The 20188-nt window shown below is 37.9% G+C and overlaps 3 protein-coding genes across 3 annotated transcripts in view; all 3 read right to left on the minus strand.

Annotated features, from left to right (window-relative positions):
* Positions 1 to 3769, minus strand: part of LOC107460069 (O-fucosyltransferase 9) — a 9820-nt gene extending 6051 nt beyond the window's left edge. Inside the window, exons 1-6 of the mRNA XM_016078390.3 lie at positions 3283 to 3769; positions 2704 to 2760; positions 2119 to 2623; positions 1252 to 1324; positions 955 to 1022; positions 96 to 184 (exon numbers count right to left, since the gene is read on the minus strand). Of these exons, the coding sequence (XP_015933876.1) occupies positions 96 to 184; positions 955 to 1022; positions 1252 to 1324; positions 2119 to 2517 (629 nt within the window). The 5' untranslated portion in view covers positions 2518 to 2623; positions 2704 to 2760; positions 3283 to 3769. The remainder of the gene's footprint in view (positions 1 to 95; positions 185 to 954; positions 1023 to 1251; positions 1325 to 2118; positions 2624 to 2703; positions 2761 to 3282) is intronic.
* A 225-nt stretch (positions 3770 to 3994) lies between these two features.
* LOC127741065 (uncharacterized) lies at positions 3995 to 5000 on the minus strand. The gene is made up of 2 exons (XM_052252460.1): positions 4868 to 5000; positions 3995 to 4766 (listed from the first exon to the last, which is right to left on the minus strand). Exons 1-2 carry the CDS (start codon positions 4905 to 4907, stop codon positions 4444 to 4446), a joined length of 363 nt encoding a protein of 120 aa, XP_052108420.1. The 5' UTR covers positions 4908 to 5000; the 3' UTR covers positions 3995 to 4443.
* A 5499-nt stretch (positions 5001 to 10499) lies between these two features.
* On the minus strand, positions 10500 to 11763 carry LOC107459968 (zinc finger BED domain-containing protein RICESLEEPER 1-like). The gene is made up of 3 exons (XM_016078287.1): positions 11104 to 11763; positions 10735 to 11013; positions 10500 to 10604 (listed from the first exon to the last, which is right to left on the minus strand). The coding sequence occupies exons 1-3, from the start codon at positions 11761 to 11763 to the stop codon at positions 10500 to 10502; spliced, it is 1044 nt and encodes a 347-aa protein (XP_015933773.1).
* Between the last annotated feature and the right edge of the window lie 8425 nt (positions 11764 to 20188).

A 20188-nucleotide genomic window follows, 5' to 3' on the forward strand; every position in this document is an offset into this window, starting at 1 on the left:
GTGGCTAGTATTTCACAACAATTAACATGAATAATCAAATAACCAATGTATTCAGGTTGCCAATTCCGAAATTAAGTGGAACAAAAGAAGTTTACCTTTTGTCTCGCCACACACTGTTTAAATGAAATATTGGAATAACAAGAGTTGCATTTAGTAGTCCAGCAACAGCAACAGCATCACATATCTGTATGATAGTTAGTATAGTAAGTACCAAGACAATATAAAAATTTGAATATTCTGATAAAAGGCAATATGGAAATATGATGCATGGCAAACAGCAATCCCCAGTATTAATGTCCTTTGTCAGTTTGTCTAGTTTCTTTATCTGATATTCCTAACAGAGTACACCATACTTCCATTCAAAGCAAAATGACCTAGAGAACAACATTCAGCAACTTCATAGAGCATAACTCGCTAGGCATAGATTTTCAAAACCAAATCATTTTTGTAGATCATTAATAGCACTTTCAATCTCTCCTATGCACAGGATTTAAAGTTGCATTGCACCCATCCATTACTTTGATACACAGAACAGTGATTTAATGTAATGAGAATGGAATATCACTGTAATCTAGTTTGATATATGGAATCAAAGTGGAACTGAATCAAGGTTTATCGAAATAAACATAGATGCTCCTCAGAGCTAAAAATTTGAATTGTATAGAAATTTAACAAGGGCCATAGTTGTCATTCCGTAAAAACTAATGAAGGTTTCCCATTTCGTACAGCATGAAATTTCAATCCTTCCTTTTGTAGGAGGAAAGGTGCTTCCATGCTCCATACATGGCTATGTAAACCAAGGAATAATGTGGATTTACCATTTCTTTCTATAGCAAAAATGGCCTTCCCTTATTACACGGAATGGAATCACCATTCATGCACACCACATATGATGTAAAACTCACAATACATAAAGTTCTGAAAAAAAAAATATGGTTTCATCAATAGGCATACCGAAAGGCGTTGCTGATTCAAGCCACCGTTTGCTTCAATTATAAGGAACCCATTTGACTTTGGCAATTCTAAAATTTAAAAAAAATGAGAAAAAGTTAGATAATTGCTTCAACAAAGATAACAAACACATGAGATGAAATGATGGAGACTCATGATCTAAAAGGTTAATGGTGAACAAAATAAACAAGAAAGGAAGTATACAGAAGATATAAATGTGAATAAATTGATGCTTTATGCAACAAGAAACAAAAACAAAATTTCAGGATTACACAACTTCTCATTCAGAGGAGCAAAGACCTGTTTGAGGAACACTTTTGTTAGCACAAGGCTTCCACCCTTTATGCTCCTTTAGATTCCATGATTTCATCAACTGCATGATTTCCATCTTTATTCAGTCATGGCCAAAAGCATATTATTAAAAGAAATGGACAATATACTAGGAATTATGAAAATGAATATTTATTCAGTAACAAGTTTTCCATGGCTGAAAATACTATGACAATTCGTTAGCTCAAGTGGCACCAACTTGGTATTTACTCCCACTTGGCCCATTTGTCGCTGTTGTCAACCCTACACAGCTGCACATCAGGTATTAGACCTATTGATCCTAAATTAGTAGATCTAATGATATAAGCACTCATATATCTGTTGCAGCAATAACTAGCGTGTAACTCGCAAGTTATTTGCGGAATTCCGTGTAAATATTGTTAATGCAAAGTTAGTGATGGACCGTATCTGTGTGTTTCCCCTTGTTTTATATTTCCTGTGCTTATAAAATTAGAGGTTTAGCTAACTGCACCCTTACATCACCCATTAAAGAATAAAAAATGGACCCCCCCCCCTCCCCCGAGTTAGCTGTAACAATATATAGTGCAACCTCGAAATATTATCTTGCTGACACTCCTCAAACCTTTACCAAGCAATCCAATAGAATGTACAAGTCATCAAAATTCAGAATGTCATTATTGGAAGTAGTTATTCAGACAGCTCCATGCAAATATCAATTATCTTTAATTGGTAAACTAAATGAAGAACAACAAATAAAAGCCTTCTTCACCATTGCCGAGGTTCACTTCTTCAAACATGAATTGAGGTAATATTGGTCCACTGGACTAAACACGAAAGGTAGAATAAAAATTGAAATGAGAAGAAAAGATTGGATACCGCATTTCCAGTGGCATTAGCATTGGCTTGAGCACCCTCATCCACCATGAAAGGCCATAGCTTTTCAAAGACCTGAGGACTTCTATAAACTGAACCGGGAGGAGCACGCTTGTGCACAACAACAACACCATCTTTTATACTCACAACATCAAAGCTCAAAGAACCCATGTACAGCAACATCCCCGAAATATACAACAAGGGCGCAAACAAAAGCAACCCTCTCCTTCTGAAAACTGCCGACATGAGAAGAAAGGCCAATTTCTCCATCGAATTAGTGTCCTCCTTTGATGAACCTCTGCTGCAGCTGCTGCCCTTGCTCCGGCCATGGCGGAAACGTGGGGACGGTGGCGGCGAGCTGCTGGAACGTGCTCCTCCACCCAAGCGACTGTACCCATGCATTGGATTGCAGATCCTCCTTCCTGGAGGATTGAGACTGGGGACTGTACCAGGAGGACGATCACAGAAGAAGATCCAAAATTGACTTTGAAAAGAATAATGTAAAAGCCTGCATATAAAAGTGTTGCTCTATGAAGCTCCTCAAGGATAATACTTAAACTAGTGTATCACTCCCTACTAGTATCATACCATTTGATTTGATGAATGTTCGTTCCACAAAGTTCTCCCACAGGATCGACAGTGATCCTGCACACACATCTCAAAGGAGCATATAGTCAGTTGCCACTAGTTAAAAACGGAATTTCATGTGCATTGGGCTTGCAATTGTAATACTAGCAGAATTTACACATAGCCACACACATATACACCGTTCATTGAAGAGAACTAGTTGGCCAAAATTTTACAAGAGCATCATAGCGGGATATTTAACATGCATGGATTGTTTGATAATGCTATGCACCGTGAGGGTCGAAATAAATTCTTTAAGCCTCGTTCTGTATGTAAAACTGAATAGCTTGTAAGAATTTTAGACTCTGTCCCGTTTAAACAACAAATGGCATTGGATCTTAAATAAGCATTTAATCAAAACTGTTTTCATTAGTGATATTATTTACATTATGGTGAAAATCAAAACTAACACTCCTAACAGAACAATTGGATCTTTAAAAAAAGTTTGCATATGGAACTGAAGAAAATAAAGAAAAATAAAAACTCAAATTAAGAATCTAACACATAATGTGAAAAAATGATGGGAGGGATCTGAGGTACCCGTCTCCTGGAAGTGTTGAAACTGCAATTGCAGACAACACAACTCGCTGCTCTTTGGAAAGAACGGGGTTCTGCGGTTGACGTGAACAAGCGCCTCTGTTCGCGCTCAATAGGGGGAATCTTCTTGTTAAGCCCTCAGATGCACAAAATTACAATGTTTTCTTTCTCGTTTGGTATAATCCAAATGAAGCCATACTGAAATTGGATCTACACCCAAAACTATTGATAATAAGAGTTGGCTCCTCACAAGCTTTCTACGCTGCTTCTGCTTCCAAAAAACACTCCTTGACCAGAGAAGATAAGCTCAACGGCAAATCAGAACCCGTCGGCGCCGGCGGCAAGAGAGGAGACAACGGCAGATGCGACGGCAAAAGGGCAGCTCAGAACAGAAGTGACGTAGGCGACAGAGAGGAATAGAAGAGACGGAAGAACACAGATGAAAGGGGCGGTGCAGACGCGAGCAGTGGCTGGACGGCGGGGAGGACAGAACTGACAACGTGAGAAGAAGCCAAGAGTTTGGCTTTTTGTGCCTTTTATAAGAAATGTTTGGGGTCGAACCGCTCAAGCTCGAGGGAGTCGGTTTACCGGTTTGATAGGATTAACCAAAAATTGTTGGGTTAAAGAATAAACTACCCTTTGTATCCACGAAAGTTGAAAACGCTGACATGTCTACCCATAGAAAAATAAAATTACCATTTGTACCCATGAAAAATGATTTTTACAAGCAAAATTATCCAAACCCTAAAAAATTATCTAAAAACCCCAAAATACCCTTATCATTACCACTGCTACCATCATACCCCATCTCTCTCTTCGCATCACATGAACACTCTCCGATCTAACCTCCATTTCTCTGCCACAAACCATCTCTGCCACAAACCACCTCATTGCCACTCCTTCATCACCATAACCTTCACCTTTGGAGGAATCAAAATCAATCCAGAGAAGAATTTGAAATGGATGACGATGGGTGAGAGTCAAAATTGGATCTTGGTTTCAGCGAAATCTGAAGCTGTTTGAGGGAACAAAACATTGAAAAGGGTGTCATGGAGAAAGCTAATAGAAATAGGGTGAAAAAGAACACAGATCCAAGGTGAGAAGAGAGTGAGGAGAGAGGATCAAATTTGAACAATCAAACACAGAAGCCTCATGTATTTGGATTCACTTTTTCTGGGAGAAAAGAAAAATGGTGAAAGAGATAGAAAGAGAGAGAGAGAGCTCACTGCAAATTTGGTTCACAAAGGGACCGCGGTGGTGGCGACTGGTGCGGTGGCCCGTCAGGGACACTGGTTCGGTGATGAGGAGAAGGTAGCCCCAGTAGGTGAGGGTGGTCGACGGTGAAAAGAGGAGAAGGGGGCATTGCGGCTCTAGGGTTGCTAACAACGGCGAAGCAGGGGCGGGGTGGGTGCGAAGGTCCTCTGGTCGGCAAGAGCGAGACAGGGAAGGAGAGAAGGAGGGGTGGTCACTGACACTGACACTAGAGGCTGCAAGAACGGAAACAGGGCAATTTGGGGTTAGTAGTGGTGGTAGTGGTGGTAAGGTAATGAGTAGATGAGGATGATGGAGTGTTTAGTGGGAAGCGTACCAGTGCTTGTGGGTTGGGAAGATGGAGGGCTTGGCTTCATGGTGTACTTGCACCATGAAGGTGCTCTTTTTCTCCGGAAAAACGGCAACAAGTGTTGCTATGACTGTGAGGATGAAAGAGAGGAGGGTGTGGCAAGAAGCCATTGGAGTAGCGGTGGGGACTGAGTGGGAATTAATGGTGAGAGTGTGTTAGAAAGAAAAAAAGGGGTGGTGGCTGGGTGAAGAGGGTTAGGGTTAGAAAGGGGTTTGGGTGAAGGAGGTGGTGTGGTGGTGAAGATAAGGGTAATTTAGGGATTTTAGGTAATTTTTTAGGGTTTGGATAATTTTGCTTGTAAAAATCATTTTTCATGGGTACAAATGGTAATTTTCTTTTTCTATGGGTAGATATGTCAACGTTTTCAACTTTTGTGGGTACAAATGGTAGTTTACTCTGGGTTAAATTACACAGTTGTCTTATACTTTCACTAAAATTGTAAATTGTTCCTTATATTTTAAAACTTTGTAATTAGGTCTTTAAACAAAATTAAATTTTGTAATTTAATCCCTATCATTCAAACAACGTTTGATTTAACATAATATACGTCAACATATTTGCTATTTTAAATATGCGAGTTATATGTGTTTGACAACAGAAACTAATTTACAATTTTAGTAAAAGTATAGGAACTAAATGTATAATTTAACCATTTAAAAATGACCAAAAACTCTCTAAGCTATCTGAATCCACTCCACCCCCACCCCACCCCACCCCAGCTCTCTCACTCTCACTTTTTCACTTTCCAAAACAGCACCCCATCCACCGTCCACTATCTTGCATTCTGCCTTTACATTATCATCGAATCCAATCCACCACCCACCCACCCACCACCCTCTGCCCCAACTCTAAATGCAACAACTCTCGACTACTCACAACATCTTCGGCAGCGGCGAGATCTTCATCGTCATCGTATTGATTATCGTTCATCAAATTCTCCAAGGGATTTAATCCAACTAAAAAACCAATAGGTTGCGACGGTTGTGTTGGGGATAGGTCTTGTCTGGGTCGGATTTTGTTTGGGTGTGTTGGTCCGATTTACTTTCCAAAACAGTATCCCACTCCAGCACTCTTTGTCTCACTCTTCTTCAGTTTACTATTGTCATGCTGGATCTACTGCATCTATGCTCACGAGTTCCTCTCTTTCTCCTGCGTTTTGCTTTTAATATTATAAGAAAAGTTTTTTAATTTTTTTTAGCTATTTAGTTGTTAAATTATAATATGTTTATTTGTTGTTATTTTTATATGATTGTGATAAATTGAACTACTATTTTTATGTTGATATGTGAAGGAAATAGAAGAAAAGAAAAAAAAGGCTGAAGAGGGAAGGAAGAAAAAAAGAAAAAAGAGGACAATATGATAAATGTTCGTTTTTTTTTTTACAGTAAACATCATTAAGAATTTAATTACAAAATTATATTTTGTACAGAAATCTAATTACAAACTTTTAAAATATAAGAACCAATTTACAATTTCAATAAAAATATAAAAACTAACCGTATAATTTAACAAAAATTGTTATTATTCTAATATTATAATTGTAAAAATCAGACCAAACTAACTTGCTTGGGTTGCAGATATAGACAAATCAGTTGGCTAAGACCATTTCACGTAAAGAATCAGAACCTACCGATTAAATCCAATATAAATCAGACCAACTAAATCGCTCAAGTTGTAAATGCCGACGAACTTATGACACTGCGTATTCCTTTCTGCTGCAAGTCCACTAAATTGTCATACTTTTTGTTATCATATTTGCAAATTATATATATATATAACAATCTTTCGTCAAATAATTTATTTTTTAAAATTAAAAGTGAGATTCGAATCTGTAATCTCTAGGTGAATATAAAGAGATTATATAATTTGAGTTATAGTTTGTTGGTCTTTCATCAAATAATTTATTTCTATATAATTTTTTAATTTTAATTACAAAATTCACTCTTTCTTAAATTAATTATATTTTTATTTACCTATGAATTTTATTAAAATTTTACAAATTAAAAAATAAACAAAAAATATTTTATTGATTATAACTTTTTTTTTTCATAATTATAATTAAATTTTAATAAAGAAGATTAGAATAAAAATCTTATATTAAAATAGGATAGAGCTCTTTAAAACGAAAATTTTAACACTAATTTCAAAAAATTTGGCCCAAAATTAAGCCAAACAAATCGAACCAATCGAACTGGGTCCAAATTGGATCCGTGGACCCAACCAGACCCATCCCTTAAAGAAGACACAGCTTCCTTTCCCCTTCTCTTCTCATTCACGCTGCCATTGTTAGAAGGAGAAGAGGAGAGCTTCCAAAACCCTAACATTCAAACAAATCACCATAACTTTTTCATCCAAACTCCAATTGCCGCACCGTTTGCGACTACGCATCCAGCGCGTCGAGCTCTATGATTCTATTGGATCAATTTCATAGGTAAGTCACACCACTCATCTCAGCCTCTCAGTCTCTTGAAATTTGAAATTTTGGGGCTTTGGTTATTGAAATTTGATGTCATGATGTTTAGGTTCAAATTAATTCGAAGAACTTGTGGGCCTTTGCTCAATCAAGACATATATAAGGTGAGGACTCTCAAAATTCTATACATTCTAGTTTATACGAGTTTGGGTGTTGAATTTGGATGTGATATATGTGAATTAGGCTTGTATATGTATATGTTGAAGTTGATTGAGTACTTTGGAGGCTTGGTGGAGTTTAGGAGGCCTTGCCTTGGAGATTTTGAGCTTTGAGGGTTGTTCTTGGTGCCTTGGTGGTGTCTCGGGTTATACGCGAAAATGGGCCAAGGTATGGTTTACGTTTCACGTATTTAATATATAATGTTCTGTGAAAACTTAGATTAGGTAACCATAGGATAAGTTAGAATGTATGAGTATATTTAATACTTAGTAACCTTGAATAGAATTGTGATATGGATTTGGTGTTGTTGGATGGATATTGAATGAATTGTGATATGCATTTGGTGTTGTTGGATGGATGTTGAATTGATGATTCTTGGTTTGATGACATCAATATAGGGGTGAAAACAGGCCAGACCAGGCCAGGCTTTGCTCTTAACAGACATGGCTTGTCATACAGTTAATTGGTCTGAGTCTGGCCTGCAGCCTGTTATAGGTTCTTTATAAAGTACTAGGCCTGACCTGTTATTTAGTCTGGCCTAGCTTGAAGCCTGTTAAAAGGCCTAATAATTTTTTTTTACAAAAATAAAAATATTATTTAAAAAAATTATTTTTTAATAAAAATATTTATATGTAATATGTCATATATTTAATATTTATAAAAAATTTTAAACTTTTAACATATTTAAAATATACAAAAATATTTATAATAAAATATAAATTTAAAATATCTTATTTTTATTTTTCAATTTTTAAAATAAAAAACTGAGCAACCAATGGGTGGGAGACACCTACATGGTATCTCTGAAGCACAACTTGGTTAGCAATACGGTATTACAAGGACCACCATGAATTTGGCTTGAGAAAAAATAAATGCTGTCGCATTCTTCACAGGTTGCCTACCTAGGTCCTCGTTCATTCTGTCAATGTCATTTTGAATGTGCTCTTTTTCTTTAATACCTTTCTTCCTCCATTTTATACTTAAAAGAGACATTATCTTAATTAAGTATTGAATTGAATTTCATGAAATGGTAAATGATAACGCATGCATATTGAACAAGCATGATATTTCATAAAAAAGGTGTACAGTACACCTAGCTAATGACCTAACATTTGTCTTGTTGGGATAGTCACGCGGCCACCACAGGAGCAGAACAGAGTTAATTACTACAGTTATTGCATTAATATTGCTACCACCGATCGGTAACGTAACAGACAGAAGCATATCATCTGAATTATTTCACATCTTGATAACGTTATATGATATACTTATAGTAAGTAATGATTTGTAATTATTAATTATAAGAATTGACGAGTATGTGTTAGAAAGGACATATATAATTTCAGGAGTGAGGACAGTGGTGGCGGGCTCGCTGTCGCTGCTGCAGCATTATGTACAGTAGTTACGAAAGAAAGAAAGGGACGGGGACCATTTTATTCAAGCCGGGTTCGGGGATGGATGGATCTATATTAACGTATGACTTTCCCTTTAGCTTAGCTTGACGTTGATGTCTGAACCAAGCGCACAAATTAATTTAATTATTAATTACATTTCCATTGGATTATTTGCCAGAGACCGGCCTCATCACAACCATTCATTAATTACCATCATGACTCACCATTCTGACGCCCATGCATGCACACGCTTCTAATTTCTAATAACGCCATCCCGTTACACAAATGCAACACACACCTTACTCTCCATCTTCTTTATCTCGTCTTCACGCACGTGCACCTCAAAAACTAGGGCACAAAACCAACGAGAGAGAGACCAAAAGTTACAAGTAGGAGGTGAAAACAGGTTAGCTCAGATCAGGCTTTACTCAAGTCTGGTCTGTCATACATGCAACTTGTTATGGGCTCTTTATAAAGTATTAGGTCTAACTTGTTATTCAGTCTGACCTGTTAAAAGATCTAATAATTTTTGACAAAAATAAAAATATTATTTAAAAAAATTATTTTTTAATAAAATATTTATATGTAATATATCATATACTTAATATTTATAAAAAAATTTAAATTTTTAACGTATTTAAAATATACAAAAATATTTATAAAAAAATATAAATTTAAAATATCTCATAATTTTGTTAATAATAAATAATTATTTATATATTTAATTATATTTTAACAGGCCCAAGCAGCCCTGACAGGCCAAATAAGGCTAATTAGTGAGCTTGGGCCTGCCTTATTAACGTTTTAAGGCTTTTAGTCTATGCCTATTTTATAACAGACCAGGGCAGGTCATGACAAACACAGGCCAGGCTGCAGGACCCTGACAGACCGCCTGACCTTTTTTCACCCCTACATGAATGTATATGCTTAGGATAGGTATACTATGATTTAATTGATGCATTTGAAGGATTGATGTATGATATTGTTGAATGAAATTAAGGTATGATGAGATATGATGATTGTTATAGTGTTGAGGAAGGTGTACTGTATTTAGGAGTGGCAAAACGGGTTGGCCCGACAAAGCCCGTCCAAATATGGGGAGGGTCGGTCCGCCTCGCAAAATTAATATGGGTTCAACTTGCTACCCTGCCCCGCCAAAAGGTAGACTGGCAGGTTGGCCGGCCAGCTCACCTTTTTTTTTTAAATATTTTTTAACCAATTTTTTTCTTTTATGATAAAATTCAATTTAACATACTAAGTACTAACAATTATTTTATTTTATAATAAAATTATTTCATCGAATTAGTTTTTTAATATATAGAGTAATATCTTAAATTAATTATTAATCCATAAAAAATTATAATTAACCATAATAACTTTTTTTATTGAAATTAACAATAATAAAAATAACATAACAAATAATAAGTCTCAAAGTCTCAAACATAAGTGCATAATAATAATAAAACAAACACATAACCACACATAAATCCTACTATAATTAAAACAAAATACATAACATAATCCATAAATCAACAAGACACCAAAAAAAAATCCTTAAATCAACACACATAAATCAATTATCAACTTCCAAATCAATAAAATTTGAATCTGATCCGGAAGTTGAAACACTGTCTCGCCTAGCACCTTGAGGATTCACATCTTCACCTTCACGTTCACCCTACAATTAGAAGAATACCCAAATTTAGAATAAGATATAAATACTTAAATATTATATAAATATTAAATTAGTAACTAACAATTTAATTACCATCAACAAAGCCTTTATTCCAATTATGAGTATAAATCACAGCCTCAACATTTTCTGGCAGCATTCGACTTCTATATTTGTTAATGACATGAGCTCCAATACTAAAGACAGATTCTGATGCAACCGTAGTAATTGGAATACTCAATAAGTCACGTGCCATGATTGATAACTTCGGATAACGACTCTCATATAATTTCCATAATTCCAAAACATCTAAATCTTCAAAGTAATCATTTGACAAAAGTGGCTCCTCCAAGTATGTATCAAGTGGATTCTTTCCACTAGAGACCTCAGCTTGATGGTTACGTTTCATCAATTTCTAGCAAAATATAAATAATCACATCTTGTTAGGATAGAATAATGACAATTAATAATATAAGAGAATTAAAATGTGTTAAACATTACTTACGCCAATAATCGCAAGTCGTTTCTTGCTTGCACTTTCAGGGGTATGGGCCATGGATGAAGATTGAATACTAGGTCCTTGTGCTTCAACAGTTGGAAGAGAATTCTTGTCATATTTTTTAAAAAACTTGTATAATTTCTTTTTCACATGTTCCACCTTCTCTTTTGCAGTCTCAGCATCAATCTCTTCATACATAAGCTCTAAAGTAGAAATCTTAAGCCTAAGATCAAGAATAGCACCAAATGCAAGAATGACACTATACTTTTCCCAGTACTTCTTAAATTTGTTCATCATCTTTTCTCCCATACTCCTTAGAAGCTTATCTTCACTTCTCAAACTTTCCATCAAAACACATTGAATATGATAGACTTGTAAAAAATATAAATTCAAAGTAGGGTAAGATGTGCCAGAAATCAAATTAGTCGTTTCATAAAAGGAGAATAAAAATTCACATATCCTTTCAGCTCTCCCCCATTCATCAACTGAAAGACAATACTTATAAGCATGATTGGTTGCCTTCAAATACTCAAAGGCCTTCCGATACTTGATAGTACTTTCAAGCATAATGTACGTAGAATTCCATCGAGTAGTAACATCTAGATGCAACCCACTTGTAAAATTCAAACCATGAATCGCAGAAACACATTCTTTAAACCTTATCATTCTACTTTCCGATCCCCTTATATGTTTCACACTTTTTCTAAACTTATCTAATGCATCATGAGCAATTTTTAATCCATCTTGCACAATAAGATTCAAGATATGAACAAAACAACGAATATGAAAGAACTCCCCATCACACAACAATCAATCATGCATATTTAATGTACTTTTCAAATGATCTTAGCATGTATCATTAGCAGATGCATTATCTAGTGTAAGAGTTATAATTTTCTTTTCAATTCTCCACTCATTTAAAAGCTCAAAAATCTTGGAAGACAAATCAAATTCCGTGTGAGGAGGAGGCATATGACAAAAACTCAAAATTTTACTTTGCAATTTCCAATTTAAATCAACAAAGTGAGCAGTTAATCATAAATAACCCTCTGTAGTGATGGATGTCCACAAATCAGAAGTCAAACAAACTCTATTAGGAATGGCTACCAAAGTACTTTTAAGCTTTTCTTTTTTCCTTGAGTAAATTTTCAGTACATCCTCCTTAAGAGTATTTCTAGTAATCAAGCCTAGAGTTGGACTGATGTATTTTACCCAATTCCTAAATTTCTTATTATCAACAATAGAAAAGGGAACATCACAATCAATCACAAAGGCAGCAAACATCTCACACGATACATGATTATCTATATTGAGAGCCCCCATTTTATTTTGCATTTCTATCAAAGTTTGACCAATATCCTCAAAGTCTATTTTCACGCACCTGTCTAAATGACGGTTAAGTGACGATGTCCCATATTGTTTACCACCAGCCTTAAACTTCAGTTTGCATCCATCACATTGAGCATGATCTATACCATCATCACCAGGTCCAAGCTTTGTGAAATATCTCTACACTCAGATGTTGTTGCCTTCGTCTTTTTCTTTTTAATATCTTCTACTGTTTTAGATCTTTCCATATTTTCAGAATTTTGTGTTATATTCCCACCATCAACTTCCATAGAGACAGAGTTATCCATAGCAAAATCAACCACTCAACCTAAATAACACAAATACATAGCAATATCTAAATAAGTAATAAATCAATAAGAAAATATTGAAACAGCAAAATTTCAAAAGTATGAAAGAAGCTAAGCATCAGAACTGAACCATCAAAGAATGCATATCAACAAAATTAGAAGTTAAGAATAAACAGTCAATAGTATATTCAATCAAGCTACCAAGCCACCAAACTAGTTTCGATGTTTGACTTCCTTCATAAATTAGAAGTTAGTTATCACTTGTCAACTTGCTAGCTTTTGAAATATAGCTACCTATAGGCTATACCTATATCTATATTAGTTAGCATTTTAAAAATAGGAAAAATAAAGTTGTCTATATCTTGAAAGAAATAGTGATATAGAAGAATGCTTAATCTCTAAACTCGTTCGCATCGTTCGCATATTAAGGCGTTCACATGCTGAAAGAATGGGGAAAATAATTGGTGTTAACTGTTAAATCAAATTATTCAAAAATTTCATCCAGGATAATTTATTGTTCCTCCCTAAGTAAAATAAACTGGAGAAAATGCAGAGAACTCAAACCAGAGGAATCGATTGGTTTTCCTATTTTCACTTTCATCTGTTATGTTTGATTAGGAAAGCACCTGCACTTGCCCTGTCCTATTCTAATCACCTATTTGGAGCATGAATTCTTTCATTAAAATCTTCATTATATTGGTAATTGAAGAATTTACTTAATTTGTTTCAAATTTTTCTACTAATTTTGCAGAACTAATATAGCTGTCCACAGCTACAAATACATGAATATATGATAGAGCCATAACAAAAACAAAGAATAGCAATCACAGTTCCTTATTTTAACAAAAAAAAAAGAAAATAAAAATCTTCACTTATTGAATAACAGCCACTGAGAAGCAGAGAAGGAGAGAGGAGCACGCCGGGAATCCGTCAGACACAGAATCGCCGAGGCCCGAGAGGCAAAAAAGGAGAGATGAGCATAGGGCAGAGTAGAGGCAAGACCAAATAGCGCCGCCGGGACTTCGATTTGGTGAGGACTGACGAGAATCGAGATGAGCAGGGACCGACGACGGGGAAACCGACGACGATGAGCCGCTGAAGGCTGAAGCCGGGGGTCAGCGTCTCAGGATCAGGGAAGGGGTTGGGCCGGTTGTTGTTTGTGTGAAGGAAAACCTAATATTCTATTAAAGAAGCTATTTATATTATATGTAAATTTACAAAAATACCCTTTTATTGAAATTATTTTAAAAATAAAAAATTTTCCTGGTTCTTCTTTAAGCTTTGTTATTGATAAAAGATAGTTGTGTCTTTCTATATTTTTCTTAAAAAATAAGAATTTCAAATAAAAGTACAAAAATTTTAATTAAGAAATATAAAAAACTTATTTTAAAATGTGCACATTTTTAAATAGAGTAAGAAGAAGAAGAAAATAGTAGGAGAAGGAGCCATAGGAATTAATTTTGTGCTTAGTTTCTTAATTTTAAAAGAAATGTGATAAAAAAATTTACTATGAGAGAAATTATTTTTTAACTTTTTCATAAGCACTTAAATATAAAGAAGAACAATATCCATGAGAGAGTATTAGAGAAAAAATATTATAAAAAAAACAACAAAATTAATTATATGAACAATGAAGTACAAAATTGGGAGATAGAAAATAGCCAAACTAAAAAGTGAAACTTAAAAAAAAAACTAAACCTACGTTTGATATTTTAAACGCTAAGCCAAACACACCCTAAATTGCTAAATTTAATTTACTTTTTTCCCATTCGATGTCTTGATATGTTTATTTGAGTGATTCAAAGTTCTGAAGGCAAAAATAGCTTGAAAGAAATGGAAAAAAAGTATACAAAGTGGAGAATTCATGTCGACGCGTACGCGTGACAAGCATTACGGGAGCCACGTCAGATTTTTCGTTGGGTCTAACAGAGGAATTTGGACGGAGGGACTGATCCGTCCAACTTTTAAGGACGTCAGGATTTAAAAGTATTTTTCAATAGTTAGAGACAAAAATATCCGCGAAAAAAAAAATCAAAGACCTATTTGTCTTTTTTTTATTAGTTATATATCATTATTCTTTTCAATTAGAATACATACAAGACAGTTAATTTCACCTTTATATAACAACAAATCCATATACTTATTTGTTTTTATAAATTTAATTAAAATATAATTTAAAAGTTATTAACTAAAATTATTAATTGTAAATATATTAACTATTTGTTCATACCCTGACCCAATAATAAAGGCCCAGGATTAAGCAAAAGGTCTAAACCAAAGGGTTGGGCCTCACCCAGTACCAATCTTCGTCTTATGAAGTCCGTACTCACCACGACTTGCTATAAAGAAGTCGGGTACGAGGGTTAGCTGGCAGATAAACACTCATTCAAAAGAGTAACTGCCCCAAGAATCTCTCTACCTACTTTACAGAGCCATATCTTAACCTCCCTAAGATATAGGGACGGTTAACACCCTAAAAAGGTGGCACTACTCCAACAGTGGTTATTAGTTCGCCACTATAAATATGCTAACACCCCTCAGGTATCTCTAAGTTCCAATACATTCTAAACCTGCTTAACCCCGTGCTGACTTAGGCATCGGAGTGTCCTTGCAGGTACCACCCCCTTCTCCTCATACGAGCAAGTCGGACGGAGGCCCTGAGGTGCAGACCCACTCGAAGGCTTCTTCTTTCAAGCGATTGGGCCAACCAACACCATCCAATCAATTAATCTCCGGTTACCCACAGTAACATTGGCGCCGTTGCCAGGGACCCGAGAGATCAACCAATGATGGCGGACAGATCCCCCGAAGAGGGTCATGTGGAGTCAGATTCTGAACAAGAGAATCTGGACACAGGTAATAATGATGCAGACTTGACCCTCCACCAGGGAACCAATGATCAACACGAAGAAGGTACCTCCAGAATAAAAAATCCGAAGGTAAACTCTTCAGAAGGTCGCGAATCAGAGAAAGAGGGACCATCCCATGCAACCGAACTCATGGGATTAGTCCACAGTCGCCTGGAACAGTTAGAACAAGAACGGGAGCGACAAAAGGAGACCGAAAAGAACCTAAAAGAGGAGATGGAACGAAGAAAAGAGTTAGAAAGAAAACTCTTAAAGTTAGAATCCTCCCTCAAAGGCCGGAACTCCCGTGAAGAGCAAGAAGAACCGCCCCTAGGAGGGGAGGATCCTTTCAGTGAGGACATAATGAGGGCAAAAGTTCCGAGAAACTTCAAAAGCCCCGATATGGACCTCTACAATGGAACCACGGATCCGAAGCATCACTTAAGCAACTTCAAAAGTCGGATGTACCTAGCTGATGCTTCCGACGTTACACGATGCAAAGCTTTCCCGACCACTCTATTGAAAGCAGCGATGAAGTGGTTCGACAGCCTCCCCCCGAGGTCGATCACCAGTTTTGAAGACCTCTCAAAGAAGTTTCTGATGAGGTTCTCTATCCAGAAAGACAAAGTGAAATATGCACCGAGCCTCTTGGGAATAAAACAGGAGGTCGGAGAACCCTTACGAGCCTATATGGAAAGGTTCAACAAAGCATGTTTAGAGATTCAGAACCTGCCCACAGAGGCAGTCATAATGGGGCTAGTCAATGGACTTAGAGAAGGTCCCTTCTCACAGTCCATATCTAAAAGACACCCCGTCTCTCTAAGTGATGTACAGGAAAGAGCTGAAAAGTACATCAATATGGAGGAAAATGCTAAGCTGAGAGACCTGAGTTGGCGACCTGGACACCCTCCCTCAACAAAAGAGAAGGAGAGGGAAACCAAGAAAAAGGAAGAACTCGGTCTCGAGAGGCCAAGAAAATACCACTCTTATACTCCTCTGAAAGTTTCTATAGTGGATGTATACAGAGAGATTTGTAATACTGAAAGGCTGCCGCCCCCTAGACCCATTAAAAATAAAAAGGGGGGAGCCGCAACGACTACTGTGAGTACCATAAAATATATGGTCACTCCACAAACGACTGCTACGACCTTAAAAATGTGATAGAAAAGCTGGCTAGAGAAGGTCGGCTTAACAGGTATCTCATAGAAAGGTCGGACAGTCATGGAAAGAGAAAGCGAGATGATATGGATAGAAGAGACCCACCACCGCAGACTCCGGAGAGACATATCCATATGATCTTAGGGGGGTTCGTGGGAGGGGGCTCACCAAATCCTCTCGCAAAAGACATCTCAAAAGAATCTACCAGGTCGGAGAGGAATCATCCGACCTCCCTACCATTTCATTCACAAAAGAAGATGGGCAAGGAATAATCCCTGGACACGATGATCCAGTAGTAATAACTATGATCCTAGCAAATGCCCATCTCCATAGAACCCTAGTAGACCAAGGAAGCTCAGCGGACATCCTTTTTAAGCCCGCTTTTGACAAACTAGAGTTGGATGAGAAAGAATTAAGAGTCTACCCCGATACCTTGTATGGATTAGGTGACACGCCAATATAACCACTGTGCCGATAAAACTACTGGGATTTTTGCCCCTCCACACCACTTTTGGAAAGGGGAAAAGTCAAAGACTCTGAGTATAGACTTCATAATCATCGATGTGGGGTTAGCATATAATGCTTTAATCGGCAGAGCTACTCTAAATCGACTTGGAGCAGTAGTATCCACTCCCCACCTTTGCATGAAATTCCCGACTTCAGCGGGGATAGCAACGGTAAGGGGAGATCAAAAGTTGGCAAGAAAATGCTACAATGAAAGCCTAAACCTGAGAGGAAAAGGCAGAGAAGTTAACACAATAGAGCTCGGTGGCGCAAGGGCTAAAGAAGAGCTGCGACCACAATCGGGAGGAAAAACCGAGAAAATACAGGTCGGCGAAGAGGAAGGAAAAAATACTCACGTAGGAGCCAACCTAGGGGAAACCCTAAAACAAGAGTTAACTAAGCTCCTAAGAGATAACTCCGATCTCTTCGCCTGGAAGGCCTCCGACATGCCTGGGATAGACCCAGAGCTCATGTCCCATAAGCTCTCGGTCTATCCGGGATCCCGACCTGTACAACAAAGAAGACGTAAGCTCGGCCCAGAACGAGCCCTAGTAGTGGAGGAGCAAGTACAGGCGCTCCTAGAAGCCGGCTTCATCAGAGAAGTTAAGTACCCAACATGGCTAGCCAATGTAGTGCTGGTCAAAAAACAAAATGGCAAATGGAGAATGTGTGTGGACTATACCGACCTAAATAAGGCATGTCCCAAGGACCCTTATCCACTGCCAAGCATCGATACCCTAGTAGACTCCAGCTCGGGATATCAATACTTGTCGTTCATGGATGCCTACTCGGGGCATAACCAAATCCCGATGTACGAGCCTGACTAGGAGAAGACATCATTCATCACACCCAGAGCTAATGGAAATATATGTCGACGACATGCTGGTAAAGACCAAGAAAGAAGTCGACCTCTTGTCGGACCTCTCACAAGTCTTTGACACCATAAGGCTGCACGGGATGAGACTAAATCTCGCAAAGTGCGCCTTCGCGGTGGAGGCAGGGAAATTTCTAGGATTTATGCTAACACAAAGAGGGATCGAAGCCAATCCCGATAAGTGTAGAGCCATCCTGGAGATGAAAAGCCCAACTTGTTTGAGAGAGGTCCAGCAGCTAAATGGCCAACTTGCAGCCCTCTCCAGATTTTGGCAGGATCAGCACTAAAATCCCTTCCACTGTTCTCCTTATTGAGAAAGGGATGTCAGTTTGAATGGACCCCTGAATGTGAGGAGGTGTTCCAGGAGTTCAAAATATTCTTAAGCCAACCTCCTATTCTGACCCGACCCGTAGCTGGAAAAGACCTTGTCCTATACTTATCTGTAGCAGACAAGGCTGTCTCATCAGCCCTGATAAGAGAAGACGAGGTCGGCCAACATCCAGTATATTTCATCAGTAAAGTTCTACAAGGCCCTGAGCTAAGGTACCACAAACTAGAGAAGTTTGCCTACTCCTTAGTAGTAGCCTCACGAAGGCTACGGCTTTACTTTCAAGCTCACACAATAAGAGTCCGTACGAACCAACCCATGAAGCAAATCCTCCAAAAGACGGATGTTGCAGGGAGAATGGTTCAATGGGCAATAGAGCTCTCCGAGTTTGACTTAAGATATGAAACTCGGACGGCGATTAAAGCCCAATGTCTCGCCAACTTCGTTGCAGAATACGCAGGGGATCAGGAGGAAAAACCAACTACATGGGAACTCTATGTAGATGGATCCTCCAACAAAACAGGAAGCAGTGCAGGCATAATATTGGTAGATAAAAGAGGAACCCAGATAGATGTTTCCCTAAAATTTGAATTCCCAGCTTCAAATAATCAGGCAGAGTATGAAGCCTTGATTGCTGGATTGAAGCTGGCAGAAGAAGTCGGTGCTACAAAGGTGATGATATACAGCGACTCACAAGTGGTGACCTCCCAGATAAGTGGAGAGTATCAGGAAAAGGACCCAAATATGAAGAGGTACTTGGAGAAAACTCTGGAGCACCTTGGGCGCTTTGCAGAAACCGAGGTTAAACACATAACTCGGGATCTAAACAGCAGAGCGGACGCCCTATCCAAGTTAGCAAGTACCAAGCCAGGAGGGAATAACAAAAGCCTGATCCAAGAAACCCTCCAGGAACCCTCAGTGGTAAAAATAGAAGACAAACAAGAAGTCCTGGAGATAGTTGGTTTAAACCTCGGATGGATGAACCCCTTGGTCGAATACATAAAATTTAACATCCTTCCAAAAGAGGAAAAAGAGGCCAGGAAAATCCGGAGGAAAGCACAACATTACACTTTGATGAGAAATATTCTCTACAGAAGGGGGATATCAACACCATTGTTAAAGTGCGTACCGACCTCAAGAACCACCGAGGTGTTAGAGGAAGTCCACAGTGGAATCTGCGGAAATCATCTCGGAGCAAGGTCACTAGCCAGGAAAGTAATCCGAGCTGGATTCTACTGGCCGACCTTGCAGAAAGATGCCACAGAATTTGTGAAAAAGTGCCAACCATGTCAGATGCATGCAAATTTCCACGTGGCTCCCCCAGAGGAGCTCATCAGTATCACTTCTCCATGGCCCTTTGCAAAATGGGGAATGGATTTGTTAGGTCCTTTTCCCCAAGCACCAGGACAAGTTAAATACCTGATCGTGGGAATAGATTACTTCACAAAGTGGATAGAAGCAGAACCATTGGCCACCATCACTGCTCAAAGAAGTCGAAGGTTCCTCTACAAAAATATCACCACAAGATATGGGATACCCTATTCCATTACTACAGACAATGGAACCCAATTCACCGATTCTACCTTCAGAAGCCTAGTAGCCAGTATGAAAATCAAACACCAGTTCACCTCGGTGGAGCACCCGTAAGCCAATGGGCAAGCCGAGGCAGCCAACAAAGTCATACTGGCAGGGCTAAAGAAAAGATTACAAGAGGCAAAAGAAGCCTGGGCTGAAGAGCTCCCAC

The sequence above is a fragment of the Arachis duranensis genome, chromosome 8 (genome assembly GCF_000817695.3).
Source record: "Arachis duranensis cultivar V14167 chromosome 8, aradu.V14167.gnm2.J7QH, whole genome shotgun sequence".
Lineage (NCBI taxonomy): Eukaryota > Viridiplantae > Streptophyta > Magnoliopsida > Fabales > Fabaceae > Arachis > Arachis duranensis.